The 21,518-nt window shown below is 46.1% G+C and overlaps 1 protein-coding gene across 1 annotated transcript; it reads right to left on the bottom strand.

Annotated features, from left to right (window-relative positions):
* Positions 1 to 7,743: 7,743 nt before the first annotated feature.
* On the bottom strand, positions 7,744 to 21,266 carry LOC8028394 (adhesive plaque matrix protein-like). The gene is made up of 6 exons (XM_042289043.1): positions 21,239 to 21,266; positions 20,337 to 20,468; positions 18,527 to 18,796; positions 10,922 to 12,497; positions 10,695 to 10,735; positions 7,744 to 7,895 (listed from the first exon to the last, which is right to left on the bottom strand). Exons 1-6 carry the CDS (start codon positions 21,264 to 21,266, stop codon positions 7,744 to 7,746), a joined length of 2,199 nt encoding a protein of 732 aa, XP_042144977.1.
* Between the last annotated feature and the right edge of the window lie 252 nt (positions 21,267 to 21,518).

The raw sequence follows: 21,518 nt of genomic DNA, 5'->3' as shown, positions 1-21,518 counted from the left end.
CAAACCCCTTAACTTTATCTAAGTGGCAAGACAGTCCTCGAATTCGAATGAAAGTAAACCTTACACGTCAGATACATCTTCCCATCTTTCACTCTCCCTATAATCTTTCCATAAATGACATGTCGTCAAATATCGGATGGTAGCATAATCGTCCTAAAATGACTAAAATCGGCGCTCTCCATTCTCTCAATTTTCTTGTGGCGCCGCCATCTTGGTGTTCAGTGCAGAGGGGGGGGGGGGGGGGGATGGCGTGATCGTTATGATTCGAACATTCAGCTTCGTAAGCTTTACGATGCGGTGTCAGAAGCCCAGGCGATGTTGGCTTATGTGGTCGCGGGATGTTTTAAGATTCTTGAAGGACGGAAAGTCCACCTTTAAGATTACAGGTAACGGTTAAGATCACTAGCATCATTTATTTAGGCACCAAAAAGGCTGAAGTGCCGTTACTTGGACACGTAGCCTACATGGAGGCTCTTACCCATGCAATGAAGAACCTTTCATCAACAACACTATCGGCATTGTTAAGCGATTTGCTCCGATTTCTCCCGTTGACTCGCCGTGGGGCCGTACCTTTTGTTTTTTGTGCAAGTAATGGTGAAACAAAAAATGCAGAGCTAAATCATCAGCGCTTTTGAGCCGCGGCTTTGGTTTAGCGCCCGTAGTGTTATCTGCGTGCTTCGTGGAAATGAAAAATACACAAGCGCACAAGAAAGTTTGAATGCACAGCTTTTCTACTGAAGATAACTTTATGCACCCATACGATCTACATATGCCATTACCTCTAATGAAAGACTAAGCAAAAATTTAAATATAAAGTAGCTCTATTAGCAAACTCTCCATTTTTAAGTGCTTCAAACAGTGAATAGGTAATGCGCGTAAAATAAAACGGCGACGTCGGCTGGGCAGGTGATGATACTCATTCATTTATTTAAAGCATCGCTAATTGAAATTAGAAAACAACCAAAAAAATCAACGCTATTAAAGGGCCATCTGGCAGGCAAAGTATTGTTGACAACCATGGCAAAGTACCAAAGTAATCTGGACGTACATTATTGAGAAAAAAATGGATATGACATGTCATATGGCTCTTTTTTTACAAGATCATTGGGTATAAGTTGTACGAGTCATACGGTTTTGTTTTTCAGTACGGCCCGGAACAAATCGCAGTTCAATACTTCGTTTCACATTAAGTCCGACCGCAGCTGACGCTATGCGGAGGGCAAGTTGACCTGCTTCTCTTTGCAGGGGTTGTGGTGACGTCAGAAAGACGCCGAGCTCTGATTGGCTCTAATTGAAGGATAGTTGGTAGACCTCAAGGCAGCTTGCTTTGAGGTCTACCCACTATCCTTCAACCAGAGCCAATCAGAACTCGGCGTCTTTCTGACGTCACCACAACCCCTGCAGAAGAGGCAGACGAATTTGCGCTCCGTATACGATTCGATGACGCCAATCAAGAGGCACCAAAAGTGAGTCATCATGGCGCTCTTTGTCTTTGTTCATATGCTATCACCGGCTAAACCCACTTATTCGTTCCTGATTGATTGGTTGGTGATTGGTTTAGCCGGCGATAGCAGGCCAACGAAGAAGACGAGCGCCGTGAAGAGGCACTTTTGGCGCCTTTTGATTGGCTTAATCGTAACCTAGCGCCGCCTGCAGACGGGCTTAGAGTGAAACTGAGTAGAATTTCCCAGGCGGCACACGTAACGGTTTAGTTTTGTGGCAAAGTGACTTTTTGAATCGTGGGACGTGAGCACAAGCTCTCAGAAAGGAATGAAACTGAGAAGGACCGAGCACTGAACAACAGACATCGAGGGCGTGCGGGGTTTGCACGAACTGTGATCGCTGACGAGGGGATCTAGTTCCTATCTTCGAGGATGCTCAGGCGTCTCATGTACCTCCAGTGCGCGCGCACAACCAAGGCACGGTGGAAAGGCATGCATACATTCCCAAGCCGTATTAAAAAATAATGTCAATTTGAAGACGTCGTCGTCATTTGAAAGAATCGGGCTGTTTTTGTATTTGTATCCGGCTACGTCGAGGCCTGCTACTGGTGAAAACAACTGAGTTATTCCTCTCGTGTGTTCTTAATGTGTGTGACAACCTCGCTCCCTTGTGTGTGCGTGCCATTTCGGAGGCGTGTAAGAATTTTAAGACATCACTTCCGATCAGTTGATCAGCGCGGATTCGTGTGTGTATTTGAAGATTTACGTTTTAATGTGCGGTAGATATTAAGACCGTTATTTTATAGTACCTGCTACAGCTTCGCGGCGAAAGTGCACAAATTGTGAGACACCCTCGTTGACTATGTGAAATGAGTTTATTTGTGTAAGCGTATGCATACTCCATGTGCCTGACAGCAACATGCTTTTGACGTGTTTATAAGCGCGCGTTAATTTAAATTCGCGTTATGTTAACTACTATTTTCTTAACCTTGCAGTTGTCCATAAATGATAATGTTGTTTCATTGATCTCGTGACGTTTCTGCGATCTATTTCAAGCCAAAATAAAGCCATTTTAGTTACCCTGAGATTGCGACATAAGAAGGCTGGGGTGCAAAGACCACTCTTGATAACTAGAATGCCTCTTCGTTGTAACGCAAATGCTCTTCTACGCGAGGTACACCAATCGAGAGATGACGGAGAAAGTGGCAGTAGCAAACAAGAATGCTCGGGTCCTGTGGTTGCTAACTACAGGCATTTTCAGCCGTGGTGTTTTGCATTCCGCTCGCCATTTTTTTTTCATGCAAAAGAAATAAACGTTGCACAGTATTCATCTGCAATTTTAGCCTTGCCTAAGGTTTGTTGGGGTAACAAATAAAGGGCAGAAAACGCATATTGTTCGCGTTCGACCAGCGCACGCGAGTCTCTGCTTTTGGATGCTGGTCATCGACGAATATGAGAGACATCAACTATGAAAATAAATCCCGTTATAGTTTGATATTACACGAACATAGTATAGCACCCGGAAGCCAGACCCAAATCTAGGCACCTATGCTGCTATTTGATGAATTATGGAATAAAAATCAAAGAAATCTTTAGCGTGCATAATTACAATCGTGACTGCAGCAGAATCTACTTGGAGAGTCCCATTCTTAAAAAAAAAAAAAAAACTGGGCGAGGGCCGTTGACGGTGCCGCCGACCGCCTGATTTCGGAACAAAAAGCCAGCGTCCGGAGCTTGTCAAGAGCTTGACCGGCCTTGCGGACAGGGCGGGCTGCGACGACAGCGCCACCACGCTCGCGAGAACGGAGGGGGCCGGCTTTTTGAAGCGGGGCTAATGCGGAGCTTGTCAACTGAGCTGATCTAGTAACATTGGCTCACACATCATACGAAAGACACGGTGAATACACCCTTTATTTTTTTTTTCAAAGGTCCACGCCAACCCCCGTCCGCTATTGTTTGATGAAATACACACTGAGCTCGTATTGGAAACGAGCGCTGCGTCATCGTTCGGCGATGACTCGGATCCAATCACGCACCTCGAGTCCCAGGGATGGATGCTAATTTCTATACCCTTTGTAACGGGCGGTACCTTGCGCCACCTAGCCGAGCAATGGCGACCGCTAACGCTCCTTGGTGGACCTTTGAAAAGTGTCTATTCAGACAATGTTGGAGGTATGTTTGCTTCGTACATCTCTGTGCCTGTAACCTGTCTGCGGGCAGTGTTTGTCTGACCGACGTGACTGAGCCGTCATGCTAAGAAGAAACATATGCCTCAGACAATGCCTGCAGATCGTCTTTTGTATGGTGTACTCGCACTGCGAACGTGACTTAAAAGATAAGCGAAACCGAGAACATGAAATAGAAGCAAAGCATAAGTAAACATCAAACAAACTTCTAAACGGTAATGCATTACCGGAAGAGTATAGCGACTCTACGCGCGAATCGACAGTTCCTCTTTTTCTTTTTCTTTTTCCAGGGCCGATTGAAATTTGAACGGTTTTTAATGGATCAAGTCACGTCTCGTAGAATTCGTCCGGAGGCTCTGAGTCTTTTAGACATGGCACTTGTTGTATTGAAGTATAACCGATGAAGAATTCCAGAGAAGTACTCGATGTCCAACGCCAACTTCATGGCTGAAACGATAATTTTTTTTTTCCGTCAGTCAGTCGTTTTGTTCACCTGAAAAGGAAGAAGGGAGTAAGACACCATTACACAAAAACGATCTGACATCGGGGATGGAGCTGAACTGCTTATGATTGATTGTAGAAAATAATAAATATGAGAAAAAGAATGGATCACATATAACATCACACCCAGTTCCGGTCGAGTGGTGGGCATTTCTGCGAGACGTTCTCCCGGAAAGTAAACAGACACATTTAAAACGCAACTTTCTACAATGTCTTGTGTACGTACCGCACCTCTTAGGATATCAAATTTCTCGCGAATACCAGGTACTCGAGTTGGATGGTTCCGAAAGATAAGATTTGATCAGTAAGTTACTGCTCTGGTTTTGTTCACAGAACCTGACCCAGTAAGGCGTGTGGCTCGATCTTTGACATCATCACACTACGATCAAAAGCGGTTAAAGATTGGGCACGAATACTACGTCGTCGTTGCTGTTTGTCGTAGCGTAGTCGGTAACAACCGAGGAATATTGCTCACCCTCATCCATCCAGAGCCACACTTGCGAGCTAAGGGATTGTCTTATGCTCTTCATGCGCATTACGTGCTCGTCGGCCGCTGGTATCTCGCCGGAACCAACATGGCGGACATACATTTCAGCTCGAAATTTGAGTAGCGACGAAGGCAGGGGCGCGGGGCGCCTGGTTTTCGAAAGCGCTTTCTCTGCGCGAGTGCTTGTGCGAGCGAAGGATTTTTCAGAACTACGCTTTTGCGCCCTGTCCTTTGTCAGCGCCGTAGCCAACGGGTGAGACAGAGCAGGTTCTTGGGTGCCCCACTACATGGCACTGTGCATTTCGCATATCGTCTTTGTATTGTTACATAAAGCGTTTTTGGTGTATCGTTTAACCTCGAGGCGTTTTCTTTCGAGCTGGGCCTCCAGGTGTCTTCACTCCTCTGCGCGCCCTTGACTCCTCCCACTCTTCCCCACCCCACTCACCTCCCCACGTGTCTTCAATCCTTTCCGCCCCAATGACTCCTCCCGCTCTTCTTGACCCTACTGACTCCGCCAAACCCCATTGACTTATTGACTCATTGACCCATTGGCTTTCCCCGTCGGGTCGGCCTGTGTCCACACAGTATGGGGAGTATCAGGTAAACTGAATGTACGTGTATAGGTCACGCGGCGTCATCATGCCACGTGACGTAAATTTTTGAGCTAACTTTAGCGGAAAAATTGAAGGTTGTTTACAACTTCTTGTTACGCCGAATTAGAGCGCAGCACTCTTTCGAGGAGGGGAGAGCATAGAAGGGGACGGTATGCCCCTCCCCCTTATCCCTACCCTCTCCTCCTCCTGTCCTCCTCCATCCCCCTTGACCTCACGTGACGTTAGGTGACCCTCGTGAGTCACGAGACCTTGGTGACGTCACGTGACCCTGGTGACGTCACGTGACCCTCGTGACATAATGTGACCCTCTTGACGCCACGTGACCCTCGTGACGTCACGTGACCGTCGTGACGTCACTTGCGACGTCACGAGTCCTACGCGTTGTATTATGGGCCATTTCCTATAATTTACCGCGCGGTTACTCTGACGGCGACGGCGACGGCGACGCCGATGCCGCTCAAGCTGGAAACGGGCGCCTAAGAGCTGCACTCTAAAACTGAATTTCTGTATAGGTCACGGGACTCAAAGCCACGTGTCTCCAATTTCCACACTAAATTTAGCGGAGAAACTCGCGGTTACGCTTTCCGAGGCTTCACTTGACCTGAAAACCTAGCCGATAAACGTTTCAAGTTAATAACGAGTAACAAAGCGTACAAGAAGCGCATGTTTTTCATTTCCGATTGGTCGGTCGCAAGAGCACGCGACGGTGAAGCAGCTAAGCTCACGCCACCGTTGGTTGAAGTAGGGGGTAAACAAGTGCACGAGGTGCGCAGAGAGCGGACGAACTTACAGGCCGTTTATACCTTTCCAGCGGTAATCACCCCTGGAGAAAAATGCTGAGTCACTGAGCTGTGAACACATGCGTCTGACATACCACAGAAAAGCGCATGCTCAGAAGACGTTCCACAGCCCTGCAGACAAAGATGGCAGCGCGCAGAAGGCGATTTTTGGAATGGTGTGTACGTAAATTTTAGGTGTGTTAAATTTAGGCACATTTCTTCTACCAGCAGACGAGGGAAAATTCGATTAAGCGATGGGAAAAAATGATGACTTCTCTAGAAATGTCATCAAGAGACCCTGAATAAAATGTGTTTAACGCCTTATCAATACAAAATGCTGGGCTAGTTGGTACTGGGATGTGAAGGGCATGGCAACGCTTTTAGACGAGGACGATGAAGAGACTAGACACACGATCGCAGCGCTCGTGTGTGTCTATTCTCCTCTTCATCCTCGTCTAAAAACGCTACCATGGTTTTGTGCTTAACGCCTCCGCTTAATCTTCCTTGAAGAATGGGTCTTTAAGATTGTGGGAGTCTGTACCTTAGCCGCTCCATACTACGAGCGCCTCCTCACAAGCGCGGCTGCAAACACTGCGTCGCGCTGGTAATCCGCAGTGTTTTGTGGAGCGCCTTTGAGGGAGCGCTAGTTCCTATCAAGGGGCTCCGCGAAGAGACTGACTTTCTCGGGTCCCTGGGATTTGATCAGAATGGAAAAACATGATGTTCTAAATAAGTAGCGCTCAGTAAAATAATATAAGAAGAATGGTTGCTAAAATCAAGGAACGGATAGTGATTCCATCTTATTAAGTTGGCTTAAACATGATTTATTCTGGAACTAATGGAAACTGTTTGGCCAGGTGGCGCAAGTCACCACCCGATGCAAATGGAACACAGTCGCAATGCATGCCTCTATCTATCCTGCCCACCGGTCGCATGCTAAAAGGAGAGACGTCGCGAACCTCCCGAGGTTCAATTTCCACAAGGTTTGACTCTTTCGAACGCCTATCGCAAAGTTCAACAGATGTGCGACAGGAGTTCGATGATTTTACGCGCACGCGCGGAAATTGAGAACGAACGGGCGCCCCCTCACGGAAGAGGGGCGCAGTACTTTGTGGGTATATCGTTTCCTTGTGTCACATTAATAACCCGGGTAGCAAGCCAGAGAAACGCTCAACTTGGCATAACCTTGGCAATTTTTTGGCCCAGCTTAGGCCTAGTACAGTTTTGTGCCATAGTACTTTTATTAGGCGTTTCTTCGGCATTTATATATGGCTTCTTTCTGGCTCATAGTGAACAGAACAGTGCACGAAAACACAAGAGAAAAGAAAAGGAACACGCACAGCACACAAGCCCTGGCTCTGGCTCGTCACATGGTCGCGAAAGTTTCAGACTTGAGCTAAAGATGCCACGTATGAATTGAAGAAGCAACAGTGAAGCCTAAATCTGGCACTTGTTTGGTGATTTAGGCACGAAGTTGCCAGATAACATCCAAACTAACAGCAGGGATGGTTAACCTTGGCACTTGTTTGGCGAATCAGGGCCAAGATGCCCAGACTGGCCAGAGAAGGTTAAGTGCGGTCCTATCTCGGCTATACTTATCAGAACAAAGCGAACTGCTGGCCCAATACGGTGTGCTACCCGGGATGGTTCGACAAAGGCTCGCAATATTTGTAGCGTTAACGAGATGTTACGTGCCACTGAGCCACTGAAATCCAATTAAAAACAAATGCGTACTTATGCCTTGTACTGCCTGTATTCCGAGGCGGGCACGACAGCCGAGTATCCGGGTGGTGCGTATCCCGGGTTGGGCTCGTACGTGGCGTCGTATTCGATGTTGGCAGGGTCGCCGCTCGGATACCGGTTCTTGTAGCCGCTGCTTCGCTGACCTGCAACGCACCGAACGGAGGGAGCGCACTCAAAGTCTGTACACCCCATTCATGATAATGACGCAAGGAGGAAAAGTTTCGCGTCCCTGGAAGCTTCCAGGCAAATGGGAAGACAAACAATACCCCACCCACACCGCCTCTCCTTGCAACGTCCGCGAACTATTTCATCACCAGTTGCTTAGCTGAAGGATCGGCCAGCGAGATATTTTTTACATATTTATGAACACTTCCTTATGATGACTGATCGGCTCTTGCATGTTGAAGACTACACCATAAGGACCAGGAGCGGATGTACAGGCTTAGGGGGGGGGGGGGGGGCTTGTGCAAAGGTATGACGTCACGAATGAATGGGATGTCAAGGGCCATACGTTTGGCAAATGTATTTTGTATTTGCTAATATGATACCAAGAATAAAAATTTCTTCCTAAAGTGATTGGTGTATGTCGATGTTTTCGTTGAAAATTTGAGCGTGGGAAGCGTTAGGGGGGGAAGGTTGGGGAGGGAGCTGTTCTCCGTACTCCTTAATTCGCCCATGCTAACCCCCTTAAATCACGAAACTTGGTTGAACTTTACGCGTCTTAGATATTTGAGGCATAAACAAGCTCCGAAGTCCTGCCGAAGCGGAGCAAACGGAAATTCCTTGGGAGGCAGAGCTGGGTAGTGTTTTTAACAAGTAAAAGGTCGTTGCCAGAAAGGGCGTGCCAAGAGCCTGCTTTCTTTTCACGTGTTTAAAGTCATTAAAATTTCTGTTCTCGATAGACAACGACCTAACATGTTGTGCCCAACGCTAATGCAAGAATGAAGAATATGCGGAAAGTGGACGAAATTTGAGAAGGTAAGAAGGCTATTCGGAGAGCAAGTCGTCCGCTTCTTCAGCAGGAGTTCCGGTGACGTCAGAAGGACGCCGAGCTCTGATTGACTTTGATTGGAAGGATAGTGGGTAGACCTTAATGCTAGATGTCTTAAGGTCTACCCACTATTTATTTTTTCAATCAGCCAATAAGAGCTCGGCGTTCTGACATCGTCGCAACCCTGTGCAAGAAGCAGAGGAACGTGCGCTCCACATACCCGGTGACAGGTTAAGGGTAAAGTGGAAGTTCCTTCCACCCGTTTCCACTTAAGCAGAGCGAAAGCTGAAGAGGAGGTCGCCACCTCCCTAGCATTCGCTCTGCCAAAGTGGAAAGAGGTGAGAGGAGCTTCCCGCTCCGTATGGCGCTAATAGAACAAGGCTCCGTGACTGCAGTCGGTAGAACGTGTCCGTGCGGTCTGTTTGTTGCCAGCTGTCGTCCTTCGCCAAACTGTTGGCACCGTTTGCACGCCCTTTTTTGTGACATCGCTTATTTCCCATGCAGTGCTTGCAATGTTTTCAAAATTTCAGCTAGTTTAATTTTCTTCTTCACCAGAAATTAGATTATACACTCACTGGCAGTCCACAGCCACTGACACAGTGCTGGCCGCCTTGACAGCTGGAATGACTGCACATACGTCAAATACGTCATTAAACTAAAGGATTACTTTAAAATCCTCCCCGGGTACAATTCTGCTGCACCTGTTCAGCGATCCGTTATGAACAAAAGTCCCTGTTAACCTTGAATGGCCCTTGTACGAGGGCTAATAAAAAATATTATCCGGACTCCCTATATTTTAGAACTTCGTTGGCCGCATGTCTTTTCGGCGCAGTTTGTACGAGGTCGCTGTCTCTACATTCACTGCTGTGGAGGCTTGACCCTGTTATGTCAGTTCAGTTGCAATGCGATGCAAGAAACAATGGCTGCCAGGCTTGTAATCTCCACAAAAAAAAGAAGAAAGAAAGAAAAACAACACCAACGAACAGAGCAGCGTGGAGACATTTTTTTTTCTACTCTAAGGCCGTGTCTATAGCCAATAATTCTATGCACAGTATGGAGAAAAAGTGTTGTCGCAAAGAAGTTTGTTTGAATGGATAATGAATTTTACGAAAGGCCGCAAAATGTCAGCCTTAAAGAAGGAGCCGGACTCCTGTTCGCGTCCATGACTGATGACAGCATTGAGCGTGCTCTTTAACGAACTCTAGCAGAAAGACTAAAGTCACGGGACCTTGGAGAAGTAGAGCCCGGGTCCCGTTATGTCCCCATTTTGGTGAATTGAGTGAGCAGTTTTTCCCTGTTTTGGTCAATCGCGATGACAAGTTACTTTATTAGAAACATCAAATGTATACCTAGATTTTGTTACCCACACACCGCCGAAACAAGCGCGCACCTTTGCACCGGGCCCGCATTAGGCGTGCGTGCTTGGCGGCATTTAAACCTATTTTCCTGCATTGAAATATGGGCGAAGGCCTATGTTACTGTAAGAGATCTGGGGAGATGAACCAGATTGATAGGTAGATTCCATATAGAGCTCCAAAGACACTTAAATTGGCGAAGAACGACCCCAGTACGATGACTCGCCATCGGAATCTTGGCGCGACTTGTTCAGAATGACCCCCGCGAAACTTCGAACCATAAAATTGACCCAAAACGAAGATTTCCATGGACGCAGGTGCTGCTCAACCAATCGCCTTGGGAGATTTCAGTGGTTTTTGTGATAGTATATGTTTGTGTCCAGCTAGTATGCGGAGAAGGCAATGGCGATACTTTCGCAGAATCCATTGACTGTTGGACAGATGGGTGAGAGTTAATTATGTTGAACATCCCATTCCAATAAGTCAATGCCATATACATGACTGACTTCAGTTTCTAAAAGTTTGTGCGACATGATTGTCAATAGGTTCGTGCGGATAATTTTGAATCACCCTCGTTTGTCTATAACATTACTTACCGCCGTACGTCGGGGCTGGAGCGGCGTAACTCGGCGCCGGTTGAGCATACTTGGGAGCAGAGTGTCCGTACCCTCCGTACGAAGGTGCTACAATGGTTACGTAGGTGTAGGTCACAGACGACTTGTAGCTTTTACTCCTGCGAAAATGTTAAGAGTTACCTGCGCTCGGGTCATTCAAAGGAAGAGAATCATAAAAAGGAGGCAAACTTTACTTTGGAGGAGTGTACGATGGAGCACTGTAGCTGGGAGGAGCGTAAGAAGGAGCGCTGTAACTCGGGGGAGCGTAAGAGGGAGCGCTGTAGCTTGGGGGAGCGTATGATGGGGCACTGTAGCTTGGGGGAGCGTATGATGGGGCACTGTAGCTTGGGGGGGCATATGATGGGGCACTGTAGCTTGGGGGAGCATAGGTCGGGGCACTGTAGCTCGGTGGAGCGTAAGAGGGAGCGCTGTAGCTTGGGGGAGCGTACGACGGGGCGCTGTAGCTTGGGGGAGCATACGACGGTGCGCTGTAGGCTGGGGGAGCGTAGGTTGGGGCGCTGTAGGCTGGGGGAGCATATGATGGGGCACTGTAGCTTGGGGGAGCATAGGACGGGGCACTGTAACTTGGTGGCGCATATGACGGGGCACTGTAGCTTGGGGGCGCATAGGTTGGAGCGCTGTAGCTTGGGGGAGCGTACGACGGGGCGCTGTAGCTTGGGGGAGCATACGACGGTGCACTGTAGGCTGGGGGAGCATAGGTTGGGGCACTGTAGGCTGGGGCAGAGTAATGGGGGGCACTGTAGCTTGGTGGTGAATAGTGATAAGCACTATAGCTTGGTGCAGAGTAGTGAGGAACACTGTAGCTTGGCGCTGAATAATGAGGTGCACTATAGCTTGGGGCAGAGTAATGAGGAGCACTGTAGCTTGATGGGGAATAGTGATAAGCACTATAGCTTGGTGCGGAGTAGTGGGGTGCACTGTAGCTTGCAGCTGAGTAATGCGGTGCACTATAGCTTGGGGCAGAGTAGTGGGGAGCACTGTAGCTTGGTGGGGAATAGTGATAAGCACTATAGCTTGGTGCGGAGTAGTGGGGAGCACTGTAGCTTGCAGCTGAGTAATGCGGTGCACTATAGCTTGGGGCAGAGTAATGGGGAGCACTGTAGCTTGGTGCGGAATAGTGAGGAACACTATAGCTTGGTGCAGAGTAGTGGGGAGCACTGTAGCTCGGAGCTGAGTAATGAGGTGCACTATAGCTTGGGGCAGAGTAATGAGGCGCACTGTAGCTTGGTGGGGAATAGCGAGGAGCACTATAGCTTGGTGCAGAGTAGTGGGGAGCACTGTAGCTCGGAGCTGAGTAATGAGGTGCACTATAGCTTGGGGCAGAGTAATGAGGTGCACTGTAGCTTGGTGGGGAATAGTGAGGAGCACTATAGCTTGGTGCAGAGTAGTGGGGAGCACTGTAGCTTGGAACTGCATAATGAGGTGCACTATAGCTTGGGGCAGGGTAATGAGGTGCACTGTAGCTATGGGGTGTGTAGTGAGGTGCACTGTAGCTTGGAGCAGAATAATGAGGCGCACTGTAGCTAGGGGATGCATAGTGAGGTGCACTGTAGCTTGGAGCTGAATAATGAGCTGCACTGAACATTGAGGGAGAGTAGGCAGGCGCACTATAACTTGTTTTGGAATACGAGGGATGGCTGTAGCTTGGGGCGGAATATTTCGGATAGTGGCTCGGCCTAGAGTAACTGGGGGGTGAATACGAAGCACTGTAGCTTGGCTGGTGGTATGCGGGTGCATGGTACGAGCTGTGACTTGGCTGGTAGTCTAGACAGAGAAAACAGGAAGGTTAAAGGTCGTATGATACGAATCGATCCAATAGTCAGAAAACTCAAGGTATGGTGTATACACTCAAGACAGTGGTTTATTGACCATATTGTGAACTTTGTCGAAATGTAAGATAACTAATAGTTGCAGATTAATTTATTATATTGCCTTTTTATTTTGTATTTAGTTCTAACGCTTATTTGGCAGGCTAATGTTTCAGAAGTGAAATATATTGCTACGAGCATATGCATAGCACAGTAATGTTAATTAACATTTCACCTGCGCTGGCATCACTGGCTTGTGATTAAACAGAACGTTCCAAGGTGTTTCGATGCGCTAAAACAAAATATAGTCGGGGGCATAATGATGTACTGACGTGCGTAAAGCGAGGCCGAGAGACCTGCTTTGTTTAGCAAGTGGTTGTATCTGTAATTGTATGTTACATGAACACCTAAAATTTAAGGTGTATCGAAGACACACTCTTTTTCAGTGGACAAAAGGTTTGGAGGAATGTTTCTATTCGCGTCATAAAATAATTAAAGAAAGCGACTAAAGGTGCTAAACATAGGAATTTAGTGAAAGGAACAATTTTGAGGCTTTTTATTGAAGGGATTAATCCCAGTAGAGGATTTCCGAAACCTATCAGTAAAGGAACTGAACATCTGTTACATACTTTTTGATAAACTAAAAACGACCAAAAATACAAACAAAAGAAAACAGAAAGTTGCGGTTTGTGAAAGTGTTAATTTTATTTATTTATATTTTGAGGTTACCCCAGCGTCTATAATTTATTTTATAAGTTCAAATTAGAAATAATTTGTTAACACTGAAGGTATAATATATTCTTATTGCTCCGTTTCTTGCTTTCGACCCCTGGGCTCAGCATTTGGGTCCCATCGGCAGCTTTATCAGCACTTATAGTTTTGGGTCCTTGCTCACGTAGTTCTTACACTTGACAGAATATAAAAGAGTGCGTTTTGTTGAAGTGCATACATTTCCTTTAAATTTCCATGTTTCCTTGACACGGCTCGTACGGACAAAAAAAAAAAGATCTGTCACAATTATTTTTAATTTAATGAAAGAAGGCCTATTTGATCAAGTGAATAACCTGTTGCCAGCTACGTCAAATAAAATTTTGGATAGGGCATATGATGTACACTCGACAATAATAAAATTAGTACAAAGTGAGTAAACGCCCTGACGTTCTCAGTCTCTTAGAGACTATTCGCGGTCAGATGTTTGGGTATATCGCCTCCTGGTGGAATGTTTTTGCAACCCAGAGTAAGGATATTTCAACTTCCTCTGCAGGTGCAAGCACGTGCAACGCCGATCTTCCATGCACTATGAAAATTAAAACACAACCACGTGGGTAGCGCGCACACAACCCGCAGTGAAGAAAACAGAAGCGCCCCTAGCGAGCCTCTCTCCGAGAATGGGTGAAGCAGGCTTTCTTTTGGGATTAAGTTCGGTCACGTGCCACGGGACATTTGGTCATACAGACAGCGGATGTACTCACGCTTTTTTGTTGTAAAGAGCAATGTGAACATTCAATTCATTAAGGGCTTCTCATAAATCATACAATTACTAATCACCCCACTGGCATTTTCTCAAACAATAAAGACAAAAACAAAACAAAAAACAGCGACAAGAACAACGAAACACACTGGACATTTTACGACCGTAGATAGATTTGAAAATGTCTATTCTAGTTCTCAGAAGTGACTACATGGCTACCATGCACATAGGGTGGCATAAGCAGTTAGGACGCTGCAAAAGGTGCCGTCAATGTAAGCACCGGCACATAAAAAGCCCAAACTTTCACCGAATGTGCACTGAGTACGTCCGTTTTACCGTGTGAAATTATTTCAAGGTGTATTTTTTTTTCGCTCTAAAAATGAGAGCAACAAACTTGCCAAAGGCAGCGTCGTGCGTTTTCGGAGACGATCGAGTTGGCGACGCTATTAAATTGTGGCGCCATCTACCGAACGGTGCAGCGAGCAGACGATGCCTAGGAAGATAACTATGTCTCGAGATTTCACACGGTAAAATTGACCTGGTCAGTGCACATTCGGTGGAAGTTTGAACCTTTTATGTGCAGACGTCAAATGTTCCGGCTTGTTTAAAAGAGTTGGATCCGCTTGTGCCACCCCATTATATGGTCACGGGTAGTATCTAGTTTTGTGGGACGCTTTGGTTCGCTCGTAGCAAACGGGCAATATTCAAATCCGTTAACCTCTTTGTATTTTCAATTACCAGTTCCTTTTTTTTTCGCCAAATCACACACGCGCGCACACACTCATGCACACCCCCACACACACGCGCGCGCAATCCAAAACACAAAAATTCTGTCGGGCTAGCGCTTGTTCCTTTGCTTCCCAGATGACTGCAAACAATTCGAACAACGCAGCCTTCAGGCTGAACTTCATGGGACGAATTAGCTGCGAATAACCGACGACTTTCGCTCAGCGGCTTCTGTTCTGCGTATGGAATCAACACAGTAGCTGCTAAATCGCGCGCAAAGCGAGCGTGCCGTCGGGCCGAGTTCGTCAGTTATTCGTCCATGGAGTTCATTCAGCTTTTGATGTTAATGCGTGAAGAGAGAAAATATGAATTCCAAAATCCAGCTTCCACTGGCGAGGGGTAAGACCTGTGCTTTATAAAATTAAGCCAATAACCGAGCAAGCGAATGTAAAAAAAACAAAGCAAAAACAAAACAAAACAAAGTATATTGTGGAGGAGTGCGCTAATAAACTTTACCTAATGTTCCCTAATGCGGCAAGATTTTCATACTGTAGATGCAATTCTGGTGCGTTCAAAGCTGTTTGGTCATAAAGGTACTTTCACTGGCCGACTGAGCTTTTGTTTTACCCCGCCCACTTTTTGACATGGATCAATTAGATGTGGCCGATCGATTTATTACTATGATCACTTTGATCTTTTCGTTTCTTATAGATAGCTACTTTATTTGTTTCTATTTTGTGAACTCGACACCAAATAAGTTACGCTTACAGTATTTCATATAAGTTACGCTTAGACTATCTTATAGTATAAGTTACGCTTAGAATATCGGAACTTGATTCTCTGATGTTAGTGCAGAACGGGCGCAATCTACCCTTTTCAAAAGTCCATCAGGAAACATTGACAGTCACTGTTGCTTGGAGACGAAGCACGTGATTGGATCCGAGTCCTACCCGAACGCTAACGCAGCGCTCGTGTCCAATACGAGCTAAGCCGAGTTCACGCCGAACGCTGGAGCAGCTTTCATATTCAATACATGCTCAGAGTACGTGCTCAAGCAATGGCGAGCAGGCGTTGGCGCGGACATTTGAAAAGGGTCTGCTTCGACAATGCGACTTCCTGGGCTATGGGCGACGAGATGTTTTCGTGGCGCCACCTCACGGGTGCTCTCGTGTGACGGAGCAGATAGGATGTGAGCAGACAACGTGCTATACATTAGTACAGAGCGGCTCTGTTAGTATACATCTATGCCGATTAATACAAACTTAGCTATAAAAGCAACGTGTATGACGCATTTCTGAATCAGCCTTCTAATGAATTCCAGCGTCTTGGAGTCACTTGTTATAAAATAAAAATTTCAAAATGTAAAAAACGAAGAAAGACTGGGGTTTTCATTACAGCTTCCGCGGCGTGCGTCGGGGCTCTCCATGGCCTTTTCGATTCTTGTTTTTGTCGGAACTGTGAAGGCTCCCGTAGAAAAAGCTTTTGCAGTCTCCAGGGCCTCTAAGCTCGACAGACACAAAGTTGAGGCCGAAGTTGACGGAGCGCACCGATTGGCCTTTCAAGACGATGACTTGGCACTTTTGTCGCCGACGTCTAATCGGCGCGCTCCGCGAAGTTTCGGCTCCAACTTTGTGCTTGACGAGTTTATGGCCCCAGAGTGAATGACGTGCTGTCATCTTAGCTGTGCACGTAGTTGTGTTGCATGGCGCCTCACGCTTGTTTTAACTACATTGAGCTTGCCGATGCCAACGCTATACTATCCAACCGAGATTCGACTCTTGCTGATGGGTACGGTACCGTATAGACAAAGTCTAAGTTATTATTCTTCTTTTGCTGTTACTCTTAGCTTCTCCCGCGTCGAAAATGTCGCAAATAAAGTTTCCACTTTACGACTTCTGCTCGAAGCAAGTGCACACATTTTTATAACCTCTTAAATTGCCGGCTATGGTCTGACTAATTCAGGATATTCATGTCAAATCCAATTTTTATTAAGATTTGTTTTCCCATTTAAATCTGCTCGCTGAGAAGCCCATGACACAAATTACGTAATTCTGGAGGTTGGCAAACATTAAATATACAAAAGGTAGCAATTCATAGCAGCTGTATACCTCATTATCTTGGGAGGCTGATGTGTCCCCGACCTGCTTGGTTTATTAGGTTTTGGATCGCGAGGGGTCCCGCACGATTTTGCGCCGGTGAACAAATAGAGATTTATTTGAAACGACTCCGAAGCCAGCAACCGTATCTTCTTGCCCGTCGTTTCGAGGAAATGTTTGTTTTATGGGTTATAAAGTTCAAAAAGGAATTACCCTAACTTTGAACTTATAAGAGACCAGCACTGACAGAAAACATTGGAACCAACAGGCTACATGAAGCCACTTTAACTGAAGTGTTTACTACCCACGCGACAGGTTCTCGAGCTTGGCTCCCCCATTTTCGCTGTGATCAGACGTGCCTTCCTGGAATTTATTTCGCCCAAATCATAATCGCGGCGGTAGACCTTGTAGTGAGGTAAAGCGTTTGATATTCTATTTTCATCATCCTGATTTATTGTAATGGGCCAGAGAACAGCACACCACGATTTCAGCGCCTCGAGGTTTCAGCGCCAAACATGTTTGTTAGCACGACTACGCGTTTCACGTCTTCACGCTTTGGTAAAATGTCCTTAATCATTTATCCCTTCACCAAACACGGAACTTGTGAAACAGGCTTTGACTCGTGTTACCCATAAAGTGCACGAAAACAGCTGACGAGCCGAAGGATCCACGACCTGTCTAGTCTCTCCTTCGCGCAGCTTCACACACGCTGATGATGATAGCTAGAGAAGAGCCCCCTATAGTTCGCGCACGCCGCCAATAGGGAGTATTCACTGGACGCCATATTTGTGGGTGTTGTTTAGAGCGCATGCTCAGAACGAGCTCACATCAATAGGCTGCTAAGACCGGCACCCTTGATGGTGCGGAATGCACTTTGCAAAAGAACCGTGGAAGCTCGCCATCAGCACGCGCTCAGCATTCGTGCACACAGCTATGGCCGCCAGTGAATACTCCCTATAGATACAGCGTGAGAATGGTCAAGCGAAATTATTTCACCCCGCCGCGGAGGGCCGTAACAGTTTCTGGAGAACGAAAAAATGTTTCCTGCGATCTTAAACGAAGGTTCAGATGACTGGAAACAAGCTATTTCACGCACCAAGATGGCTGAAGTGTTGTTCCTCTAAAGCGTAGCTTATTAGCCGCTTTATAGTTGTCTGCTTTGCCATGTGTTGAGCCAACACCTCCTGGATAACACTTCTCTCGTCATTTAAAGAAAGGCAATACATTGTATACGAGTGTTGCGGTTGGTGGCGTAGCAAATCCAGCAGTACGGTCTTCTTATCTCTACTCGTTTTCACAACAGTAATAAAAAACTCCGGCTCCTCGTGGAACATTACTAATTGTGCCACTGTGTGTGGAGAATTAAGCTGTGCGTATGTGCATTTTGTCTTGGGGTACATGGTATTTTATCAAGACGCACACGTTTCAAACGCCAAAAGCATCACATCTTCTCCTGAAAACGAAATCTTGTACGAGCTACTTGGCACGGCAGATGAAGAATGCGAAAAACTTGTTTTTTTTTCTTTTGAGGTAACAACGAGTAAAGAGGTGTCAGTATCTTCCCCCTCTTCTTCCAACTTTCTATTCCCCTACCTGCATTAAAAAGAGTGACTGTGAACAGCCTTTTGTGTGGGGTATAAGTCGTGTGACCGCGAGTTAGGATGTAGTGCTCATGAAAGAGTGCGGACTCACCATACGAGGGCGCTGGGTACACATATTTGACCGTCTTCACCACGTACGCCTGCTTGTAGACGTTGGCACCTTCGTAAGATGAACTGTAGTCGCCGTGTCCCACATCCATCTTCTTTTCCAACTGGCAATTCTTCAAAGCCGCGGCAAGTTCCTCTTGGTTTCTAGCGCTGTGCTGAAGCAAAGTCACGCCATCATTGAGAACCAGCTGAGAAAGGGTAGGGATCCCGTTGAAGCTCGTTGCATTGGCCAGGACGTGAACGGGATGACCGGCTGCGCAAGAATCGTTGCGTTTAATGGACCGTAGATGAATGGATACAACTAAACCCTTTTAATCGAGCGGTGGCTAGTGCCACCTAGCCAAAGCTTCTAATCTAGACAGTTGAGGAAGGACACAACACAGGAGTGTCCACTTTGGAACCGCTAGCTTAAATGTAACAGCGCAGAATGCTGGTCATGATAAAGGGTGTAGCAAAAAGCATTTGTTGCTTCATTTTGAAGAACACTATGACAGTTTCTGTAAGAGACACGTCAACGTTGCCTAGCCTATCTATTGTTAATATATAACTTAGCGCAGTATATTTTTCTTCGCTGAGGCAAAGCAGATTGCCTTTAAAGTGGGACTGTGAAAACTAGTCTTTATATTTTATTTTTGTAGTACCATTCTTCAAATCAAAAAGTTTTAAGCCTTCTATGTCTTCATCGACGTCTTAACATTTTTGATGAAAGATACAAAAGGGTGAAACACTCGATTTCACAGGTGCATTTCTAGTTCAGTTTTAGCCGGGAAAAGCGAAAAATAAGCCCTTTTGGTTCCATGTAGGGTGATCAAAAAGAAATTTGTACTAAAAAAGAGGAACGAGCAAAAATGCATTCAAAGTGACCAAATGTCTACCTTTCAATGAGCACTGGGACACTAAAACTAATTCACAAAACGTTAACTATGCAGCAAAAATGAATGAAACTTTGTGGAAATACTTTTCAGTGTTCACTAGTTGCTCAGTGTACGTGCCATAAAAATGGCGAGAATAAATAACCTGAGCTTCAACTCCAAGATGGCGGGCACTTTTGAAAATGTATATTACCAAATTAAGCTATAAACATCCGATTATTAGTTAAAACCTTTGGGGAGAAGGGTAATGCTCGATACATTGCAATTACGCTCGGTATAATTTGAGTTTCCCCTTGTTGCGATGGGCCGCTTCGTCAAGCTAGTACCGCTCGCGGCCTAATTACATATGCCTCTGATTTACATCACAGTGATGGAGTATAATTGATGCAGCAGCTACTAGGTTGCGCACATTCTTCAAAAAATGTTAGTCAAGAGAACCTTGGTGTTTCTCTTGTCATGTAAATAGACATTTGCATCATCATCATCATCATCATCATCATCATCATCATCACCAATTTGCTAGTCGGCACAAGACACCGTTCGATTTGAAAACTTGAGCAGCGTTGGGTGTTTATTTTCGTTGTTTATAAATTACGTTACAGGGTACTCCGGCGAAGTTGTTTAGCTACCCGAACTAACTGTATTTTCTTAATCTCCGGCATTTAGCCGTTTCGGTATGTTACTTAGTATCACGAAATTCACAATAGCATTGTCAAATCGGCAAAGGGAAATGTTGCAAAAGCCAACATTCAAATAGATAGCGCTTTTTAGTCGTGTGTCGTCCAGGGGAAGGCAGGCTTACCAGCCGAGCAGCAGTATATAAAATAAACTATGCCAAGTTCGTTGGTATGTTCAGCAAATTTTCGGGAAAATCGGGGACCTCGAAGAAATCGCCCAAGTTCCCCTTTAAGGTATACTTACCCCCAAAGGTGACGTCGCACGCGCAGTCTTTGCGTAGGGAGGCGGATAGGACATCATTGAAGTGGTTCTTGTGGAGGCCGAAGGTTTCCGTAACTTCGAGGTCTCCGCACAGTTTTTCTTCTTCGTCTTCGCCTAAGCAGAGTACGCACCAACTGGTTAGCTCGGTATCTAAACACTAATGTTATGGATCTGGACGAGAATCGTACTGGAGTGCGGTCATGTAATCACTACTGCGTGGTGTAGGTTAGAGACTCTCAGACTAGGAGTCGTTCTGCACTAGCTTAGTTTTAATCTATAGCAGGTAACATGTCGCTACACTCTGGGAGTCTAAACTAACGCTGTCTGAACAGCTGGCGACTAATTGCTTTTTTTTATACACTAACATCAAGATTATGAAGAAATGAAGATAATTGTGAAACCAGCGAAGGTACCATGACGCGACGCCCGCGACAAAGCAATTGCGTCGCCTGAGGGTGATCGATCGACATATAGCCTTCACACTCACCTTCTACATTCAGTGCGACCGCAGTCAACTCGATGGAGTCAATTAAGGAACACCGAAAGTACGTCGTCACGACCTTTATTCTTCTTTTTGTGTTCGTTATCACAGGCTAAACCAGTCACGCGCAATGAACGCGGCGCAATCCTGGGCTTTCTGTATGCGTGATTGGTTTACACGGGAGCAGATAATGCATAAGGCCGACGACCACCATGACGACGATGCACTTCTACCACTTCTTGACTTGCTCGACGGATCGTAAGAGCGCCTGTAATCGCGCCTAATAAAAAAAAAAAAAATGGCGTGTGTACGCGATTGTATTTCTACGGTCACCATAACCCGAGATCTTGTGTTTCCATTCGACGCGGACAGATATATAATATTTCGCGGACATTATACTCACGCGTATTGTGGCGAACATTAAAACACATTGTTACGGTACACCGGAAACAACGCAAGTTTCAACGAACAGGTGCGTTTGATTCGTACGTTCCCACAGGTGTCGATCTTTTTAAACGCAGCGAAAACTATGGTGCCTCGGCCGTGTCCTCGACTGCTATGTTTAGATATTCTGCACCGTTCATTACTTGAGGTACTCTTGAATCGGCAATTATCATCGTCCAATTGATAATTTCTCACAGAAACCTGCGGTTTTGTGTTGTCGGTTGCTGAAACTCTGGCTG

This window comes from Ixodes scapularis, unplaced genomic scaffold, assembly GCF_016920785.2.
Source record: "Ixodes scapularis isolate PalLabHiFi unplaced genomic scaffold, ASM1692078v2 PGA_scaffold11__112_contigs__length_91849675, whole genome shotgun sequence".
NCBI classification, from domain to species: domain Eukaryota; kingdom Metazoa; phylum Arthropoda; class Arachnida; order Ixodida; family Ixodidae; genus Ixodes; species Ixodes scapularis.
Note: the sequence above shows the minus strand (reverse complement) of the source record. Positions and strands in the feature narration are given on the sequence as shown.